Source organism: Epinephelus moara, chromosome 7 (genome assembly GCF_006386435.1).
Source record: "Epinephelus moara isolate mb chromosome 7, YSFRI_EMoa_1.0, whole genome shotgun sequence".
In the NCBI taxonomy this organism is placed as follows: Eukaryota; Metazoa; Chordata; class Actinopteri; order Perciformes; family Serranidae; genus Epinephelus; species Epinephelus moara.
This window is the reverse complement of record NC_065512.1, coordinates 2,535,857-2,544,401: the sequence shown is the minus strand read 5'-3', so window position 1 is coordinate 2,544,401 and position 8,545 is coordinate 2,535,857. Positions and strand designations below refer to the sequence as shown.

At 39.6% G+C, this 8,545-nt stretch overlaps 3 protein-coding genes across 3 annotated transcripts in view; all 3 read left to right on the top strand.

Annotated features, from left to right (window-relative positions):
- The window catches only part of LOC126393517 (uncharacterized protein C2orf80-like), a 6,316-nt gene extending 5,256 nt beyond the window's left edge, over positions 1-1,060 (top strand). The window contains exons 8-9 of the mRNA XM_050049706.1: positions 518-621; positions 872-1,060. Coding sequence (XP_049905663.1) covers positions 518-621; positions 872-940 — 173 coding nt within the window. The 3' untranslated portion in view covers positions 941-1,060. The remainder of the gene's footprint in view (positions 1-517; positions 622-871) is intronic.
- A 2,427-nt stretch (positions 1,061-3,487) lies between these two features.
- Positions 3,488-6,179, top strand: LOC126393406 (gamma-crystallin M2-like). Its single transcript, XM_050049559.1, has 3 exons — positions 3,488-3,499; positions 3,872-4,159; positions 5,875-6,179. The coding sequence occupies exons 1-3, from the start codon at positions 3,488-3,490 to the stop codon at positions 6,148-6,150; spliced, it is 576 nt and encodes a 191-aa protein (XP_049905516.1). The 3' UTR covers positions 6,151-6,179.
- A 765-nt stretch (positions 6,180-6,944) lies between these two features.
- The window catches only part of crygm7 (crystallin, gamma M7), a 3,717-nt gene continuing 2,116 nt past the window's right edge, over positions 6,945-8,545 (top strand). Inside the window, exons 1-2 of the mRNA XM_050048973.1 lie at positions 6,945-7,101; positions 7,197-7,439. Of these exons, the coding sequence (XP_049904930.1) occupies positions 7,093-7,101; positions 7,197-7,439 (252 nt within the window). The 5' untranslated portion in view covers positions 6,945-7,092. The remainder of the gene's footprint in view (positions 7,102-7,196; positions 7,440-8,545) is intronic.

Genomic DNA, 8,545 nt, shown 5'->3' with positions numbered 1-8,545 from the left:
TCTACAACATACGGGGCATGAGATATGCCCATTCAAAGTTTGCAATTTCAATGGGTTGCTATAGCGCCCCCCTTTGGCCAATTGATGTAATATTGCTTCATTGGCATCCTCCCATGACCCTCTACCACTGTGCCAAATTTCACATGGATTGACCAAGTCAGTGAGGAGAAAAACGTGGAACACACACACAAAGTTTTCATCATTATATAGTAAGATAGTGGTTTTATTTATTTATTTATTTATTTATTTTTAAATATCTTTGTCTCTTTGTCTGTGTTTGTGTGTGTGGTGTAAGCTTTGCAAAGAAAGAACAAAATGATTAACATTAAATCCAACACCTCAAGACACGTTGTGTACAATAGTGAAAGAAAATCAGAAAACATTAAAGCTGAGGAGCTGAGCAGCAGCTTTACAACTCGATGTGCTTCAAAGCTTTGGAAACAGCAGATAAACTGGACCTCTGTTGGAACCACTGATGTCATACATGTGTACATTAATTTAAAGTCATGTCTCACAGATCAAAAGTTGAAAAGATGGCTGTCTGAGAGGGCGAAGGTGAGTGCACCGTCTGGACGAGCGTCAGCATCAACGTCTTCCTCCTCGTCTCACTCCTTCCTCAGTGTGAGTAGCCACAGACAGCCTCCTCCTGTCTGCAGTATTAATCGCTAATATTATTTTAATCTAGAATATTTCAGAGGAAAATCTGAACAATAATGGGAAAACAGGATGAGACTAAATCTGGTTTCCTTTGTGATAAAAGCCATGGCAGATTTCAGAGCTGTGCATGTGTGAGACGGGCCTCTGCTGCCCCCCTGTGGATGAACAGACATCATGTTTCTTTAATGCCGCCTCTCCTCTGTGTCTCTCTCAGGACAGCAATGGCTGCAGAGAGGAGAGAACTGAGCACTATGAGGGCTCACTGGAGTCTCTGCGCGACTGACGTCAACCTCATGATAGACTTTATATCTACAGTATTTTATTGAGGAGTAAAGTGTCTGACTGCTGGAGCTTCTCGCTCTACACTGTCACTCTGACCATCTTTAAACTTCAGTCATCAAGCTGATTCAATAAAGACATTTTCTGACACTTTACATTTGTACTCTACATTTCATAAAGAAGTATTGTACTTTTTATTTCACTACTTTTATACGACAGTTTCAGTTACTAGCAGTGCCGTGCACAGACATTTTGCAGGGCAGGTGCTCAGTTGGAATAAAAGCACATCCCTTCCACAATTTTATTTTGCATGCACAAAAAAACGTGCGCACACAAAGTTTCTATCTGTCAGCACCAGAGGATTTCTTGAGTTTGAGGCCGAAGGACAGACAGAACATTTGTTCACAGAGCTGAGCAGGGAAATGTCTGTCCAACTTACATATGAGGTGTTTAAATATCTGTACTGTTTACACTCAGCAGCTGCTACATTCACTTTCTACATTTATCATTATCAGTGTCACACTGTGCACGCTTTAATGATCTGTAAAATAAATAACATCAACACATCCTGGAAAACTGGAAAATGATGTTGCTGTAATAAATAAAATAATAAGCCAACCAATCAACCTTCCAAACTTTAAAGCAGGCCTGTGTTCAGCTGCATCGTTAAGGCTAAGTCTCGTCTCGTCTCCTCTCGTCTCCTCTCCCCTCCTCTCCTCTCGTCTCCTCTCCCCTCCTCCTTTCTTTTTCCTTTCTACTCACATGCTGAAACTATCTTCTAAATCCGCTTTACACGTTGTTAAAGAATCCCAGAGAACAGAAACAAGCAGCACTAGCGCTCCTCCTCTCCTCCTCTGCGCTCTTTACACAGCACAGCTCCAAACTGCATGACATTTTTATTATTATTATTATTTAAATTAATTATCAGAGACGTAACGTGGGAGACACAAACTTAATTTCAGGTTGAGATTGGTTTAGAAAGACACGTGGAAGTGGGAGAGTAATCCGCCTTCTGTCTCCGCTCACACCAGACAGCTGGTGAATCCGAATCTGGCAGAGAGTTGGAGGGAGATGGAGTGATTCTACGCCAGACTATCTTACCTGTTGTTGAGATTAATGCTGGGTTATTGCCTAAATTAGACTGGCTGTATTGAGATATTTTAATAGTGGTTTAATTTCACAACAAACAGGTTTGAAGTTATTATTTGTGAAAATGTAGAATGCCTCTCTGTAAAAGCATGTTGCTGACGTCACCTCCTCTGCGTGTTCTCACATGTTCGATGCCAGTGTGTCTCAGTGTGGACAGGTTGTGTTTGAATGAGTTAAAATACACAGCCACAGAGTTCTTCTGGTCGGGTCTTGAGAGCACATGTTGTTTTTCCTGTAGGCTGAGCCACAAGGACATTTGATCATGTATATGACAGTCTTTGTGTTTCAAGTAATGATACCTTTAATGTTGTATTTTTGAGTAAACAAATGGCATTTAAAAGTGAAATTACACTGTGCACATTTGTAATTGCTGGGTGGGAATGTTATGCTAGGTTGGTCAGCAACTTCCTGTTTACATATTTGATTGCTTCTGATTGGACCGTGCTGCAGATGTCTCCTTCCAACCAGTGGGAGCTGATTTAGTAACTTGGTGGTGTGAAACTAGCCTCGCGTCACCAGGTTCTTCGCTATTCACTCTGAATTTTGTCTGGATTTTGGTTCTGGTCTAGGGAGCGGATGCGGTATTCACCAAATTCACCAAACTAAAAGTGTTCACCATAGTAAAACTTTAAATTCTGGCGCACCATCGATTTGGGGTGATGAGGGGTGTAAGAAAATCGATTAACTTAATGGCGTGGGGCTTTTCTTGTAAATTATATTCTTTAAATTAAAAGTTTCACCACATTTTTATTAGCTTGGTGCTTTTATTTTTACGGAAAGGCACATCCATCGAATTCCGGATCCTGTCTCACTCGCCCTGGTTCCGGTTCCTTACCAAAACGGCCACTAACGGCCCCAGACTAGTGTGAAACTAGTTAGTAGTTACCAAGAGCTTTGGAAGAGCTCTTTGTTCAAATTCAAGCCAAACCACATGATTGATAATAAATAATAATACAGCTGGATTATTTATTATGTTAATATAAATGGATATTCACATATTCTATTGAGATTTTTCAGCTACATCTGTTTCCAACTTCAACAAACAGTTACAGAGCGTGTTGTTTTGTGATGACCTCTGACATTCTGCATGCAAAGATTAATCCACCTGATGAAGGATTAGTGGATGAAACGTCTCTCTGATGTCCATATCAATAAAAAGGGCACAGTGGGTCAGTAATTTGCCTGCTAGGACTTTTGCGTTGATGATTCAGGGATTTTTGCTCTATGCCCAGGATCAAGACTTTTGGCAGAGATGCCAGCGCGTTAAATCCCCACTCATTGAAAATACAGCTAAAGAGGGATCTGCTAACCCTTTGATTGAGGTTTATAAAGCGGGGCTCGGGCGCTGCTTTGTGAGACCACCATTTTTCAGTGGGTGACTGGCTCCAGCACTCTTTGCAGGATGAGTAGTAAGGTATGTATTCTGTTTAGAATCATCTTCATACGCCTGGGAACAAATTTTAACCTGTAGGTCAGTGCAGTGCGGGACATACTGGGGACAAATAGTCTCTAAAAATTCAGATTTCTTCAGAAAAGGCAGGTCCTGGGTGTGAAATGAATTGTGCAAAAGTAAGAGGAAGGCTGCTGTAAGGATTTATTAAAACTGGTATTAACTGACCAACAGTTAAAGCTCTCTTAAACTTATTTAATTGGCTTCATGTTGGAGAAAATGTGCAAACAGGAACAGAAAAACTGGATTTAATAATAATTTAAATCACATAATTTCTAGCTCTCACAGCAGGGGCATGATACATCCTGCAACAGCTATATATGTAGAATATTTTAGATTATTTTGAGCTTTAATCTCGTCCTGCTTCTCTTCTGGACTCAGATCACATTTTATGAGGACAGAAACTTCCAGGGCCGCTCCTATGAGTGCGACACCGACTGCCCTGACATGCACCCCCACTTCAGCCGCTGCAACTCCATAAAGGTGGAGAGCGGCTGTTGGGTGCTGTACGAGAAGCCCAACTACACCGGCTACCAGTACGTTCTGACCAGAGGAGAGTACCCAGACTACCAACGCTGGATGGGCTACAATGACACCATCCGCTCCTGCCGTACCTTCTCCTATGTGAGTGAATATTTCATTTCACATATTTTGTTTTGTCTTCAAGTTTTTGTTTCTGTGAAGTGTGTGGGGCCCCTTTTTTAACTTTAGATATGTTCTGTTACAGATTAAAGATGCAAGAAAACAATATTCAGTGACTGAGCAGCAACTTGTTGTATGTGTTTTATGTTGTTTGTTTCTGAGTGCCTCAGTTTGTGCTTCAGTCTGTTCCCTGTACTTTTCTGTGGGCATAAGAAAAAGAACAGCAATATATAGTTTATTTAGTTTTTTGCTCATCTTCCTACCAAAAATAAACTTCCACGAGATGCTAAACTAAGTGGAGATAAGTGATTTGTCTGCATTTCATTTGTAGAATAAATAATGAAATCCACTGATTGATGGTCAGGTGTTGAAAAAGCTTGAAATTCCAAATTTAAATGTTAATTTTAGGCAAAAGATTGAAGGATATTATCATTAGTAGATTATATCCTTCAATCTTTTGCCTAAAATTAACATCTAAATTTGGAATGAAGGATATAGTCTACTACTCTCTTATAACCTTTATTTTTTTGTTTCATGTTGACATTTAAATTTGGAATTCTCTAACATTAACATTTAAATTTGATTTTTGATATGACAGATATAGTTTTAGTAGATTTTATCCTTCATTCTTCTGCATGAGATTAACGTTTAAATTTGGAATGAACGATATAATCTACTTTTCTTTATATTCTTTATCCTTTTGTTTCAGGTTAACATTTAAATTTGGAATGAAGGACATAGTTTTAGTGGATTGAATTGAAATGAATATCTAAATTTTGGAAGAAATCATTACATCCTTTATTTTTTTGTTTAAGATTAACATTTAAATTTGGAATGAAGGATATAATCTATGAATGATTATATACTTCATTTCTTTGCCTAAAATAAGCATTTAAATTTGGAAAGACGGATACAGTCATCAGTAGATTACATCCTTTATTCTTTGCTTATGACTAACAATTAAATGTGGAATGAAGGATATGATCTATTGATGATTGTATCCTTCATTCTTTCATCTAACATTAACAGTTAAATTTGGAATGGATATAATCATAAGCATAAGATTAACATTTAAATTTGGAATGAACATTATAATTTTCTTTATATTCTTTCGTTTTAGGTTAACATTTAAATTTGGAATGGATATAATCATAAGCCTAAAATTAACATTTAAATTTGAAATGAACATTATAATTTTCTTTATATTCTTTATTCTTTCGTTTTAGGTTAACATTTAAATTTGGAATTTTTCTAACGTTAACATTTAAATTTGGAATGGATATAATCATAAGCCTAAGATTAACATTTAAATTTGGAATTTTCTAACGTTAACATTTAAATTTGGAATGGATATAATCATAAACCTAAGATTAACATTTAAATCTGAAATGAACATTATAATTTTCTTTATATTCTTTATTCTTTCGTTTTAGGTTAACTTTTAAATTTGGAATTTTCTAACATTAACATTTAAAGTTGGAATGACAGGTATAGTTTTATCCTCCATTATTTTGCCTGAGATTAACATTTAAATTTGGACCTTATGTCCTAACCCAGACCTGATACAGTCAGTAGATTCAGGACAAAACAAACTAGAAGAACGTTCTGGTTAAAGAAACACTTGGACACACATGGAGGGCTGTGGAGAAGAAACTTCCTCCTCTAACTTTGTATTTCACCTCACTGTGTGTCTCCAGACCAGCGAGGGGCCCTACTGCATGCGCATCTACGAGCGTCCCAACTTCCAGGGTCAGATGATGGAGTTCAGCGACGACTGCGAGTCAGTGCAGGACCATTTCCGCAGCCGGGACATCTACTCCTGCAATGTCATGGACGGCTACTGGACCCTGTACGAGCACCCCAACTACCGCGGCCGCCAGTACTTCATGAGGCCCGGAGAGTACCGCAAGTTCAGTGACTGGGGGGCCACCTGCGCCACCACTGGGTCCTTCCGCAGAATCACAGAGTTTTAATCAGGAATCTCTCTTGATGCTATTGATTTTATTTACATATCAGTTTCACCAAAAACACCCATTTCCTCCTCTGAATGGCATCTATTTGTGGTAATGTTAATAAAATATGTGGTACAATAAGGGGTGGAATGTTTTCATTGGGCTCCCATACAGAAATATGATATGGTTTTAAATAACAAAATAAATGAATCTATTCTAAACTATCTTCTCTGTGCTTGTTAAATATTTTGGTATTGACTGGTTTAACTACCTGGCTCATTAGAAAAGGAGAATGGGCAGAAATAAACTGCCATAGCAGAATCAAACTACCATTCTTTGATGCTTCATAATTATTTCCATCATTTAAATCTGATCATGAATACGTTAATTTCTTGTTTACTTGTTAATTTAGTATTTATTTATCTTTAAGAGACATTTTGTGTTGATGAGATTCACATTGTGGGACATTCAAATAAGTTTATTTTCCTGTATTTCAGTCATGTTCCTCCACACTGAATGACAGAAAGCTTCAATAGAGACAATGGGGCTACTAATCACACCATTCATGTGTTCCCGGCTGTAGTACAGAACATATTTAAAACACATTGTTTATGGTTATTCATTCATATTTCTATCTGCTCATCTTTACATAGATTTTCAGTTTCTTACACACTGTATGAACACATTAAATCCAGCCCATGTAAAACAAACAGAGGATGGTAAAAGCATTGACTGTTCCAGCACCTGCCCACACTGCGGCTCGTACTAGAAGCTGCACAGTGTCTGTTGCATCTAACAGAGGAGGACGTGGCAAACAGGAAGAGGAAGTCTCCTGTAGAGTCTCTGCTGACACCGGGCCTCATGTGAATAACACCACATGGCAGCACCTGTTCCCACTGACGTGTATAAAGATGGACTCCACCTTTGGTGGGCAAAGACACAGGAAGTGGTGAGACCAACATCATGGGAAAGGTTTGTGTCCAGTTGTGTTTTACAAATGAAGACAGTGTCCAAGAGTTGTGCACCAGGCTCTCTGTGAGTCACTGTGGTTTACTCTGCTCCATCAGATCATCTTCTACGAGGACAGGAACTTTGGAGGCCGGCACTATGAGTGCATGGGCGACTGCGCCGACCTGCACTCCATGTTCGACCGCTGCCACTCCATCAGGGTGGAGAGCGGCATGTTCATGATCTACGACCGTCCCAGCTACATGGGGACCCAGTACTTCATGAAGAGGGGAGAGTACTCGGACTACATGGGCATGACCGGCATGAATCACTGCGTCAAGTCCTGTCGCATGATCCCCACGGTAAGGCCTCCTGGGAAATATTATCTTTGTCAGTACGATCCAGAAATCTTCTGAAAATGTGCTTTTACCCTTTCTAGTCGAGAGTTAAATGAGGAGATTGGTAGTTAGTGGTTAGTCAGTTAATGTCAATCCCTCGATCCTCAAAATGCTCCATAAACACTTTGGCTGTGTCCTCACCTTTTGTTGTTTGAGGCATTAGTTTTAGGCAGCAGAGCTCCTTCCTTACATTCCAATCACCCCCAAACACGGTATGTCATTCACATCCTCCTGTTGCCTCTCTCAGTGGCAGCTTTCCAGCTCTGAACCGAAAATGGGAACATGCTGGCTTATGGCGCGTTCCAGGCAACCCGTACCCCGTGCTTTTACAACCTTCTACCTGTGAAAGTGCACTGGAGCGTAACTTACCACCCGTCAACTCGTACCAGATCCATGTTACGCTCTCTGACGTCAAGCAAGGTATTGCTCTAACGTTAATGTTAAATCTGCTAATGTTAACGAATTATTGGCAGCCGCTCTAACACCTAGTTTCCAGACCAAGAATAAATCAATACAAAATACGTTTCCAAACACACAGATAACATAAAATAAAAAGTATAATAGCATCTGTGACCTTATGCGCCGTTTCTCAAATGAGCAAGGAACCGGCACCTTTGTGTTGTGACTTAAAGTGGTGACTTGCGGGCTCAGAAACTTGCCTGGAATGCAGCATCATTAACATTAAATTAGCTCGTTATGAGATGGTAACTAGCTTCTTGCTTCCAGCAGTCCGGACCACTCTGCAGAAGGAAGAAAAGAGGGCATTAGGGTGCCGTTCACAACCAATGGCCTTATTTCAGTCTTCATTACAAAACAAAAAACACAGCCTTCTCATGAGGATGAGCAGCAGCTCTGAGCTCATTTAGACACTTAATTCTACCGCTAGAACAGGCTGCAGTGAGAGTCTCTCTCCATGGGATATTTAAAAATAGCAGCTTTGTGCATTTAGTCCTTCTCAGGCAAGCTCAGGGGTTTAGTGTTGCTGTAGCCCACAGGAAGTGAGGATTAGAATATATGACCTTCACATAATCCGCTCCAAATTAATCTATATTTTTAAAGTCATTACTAAA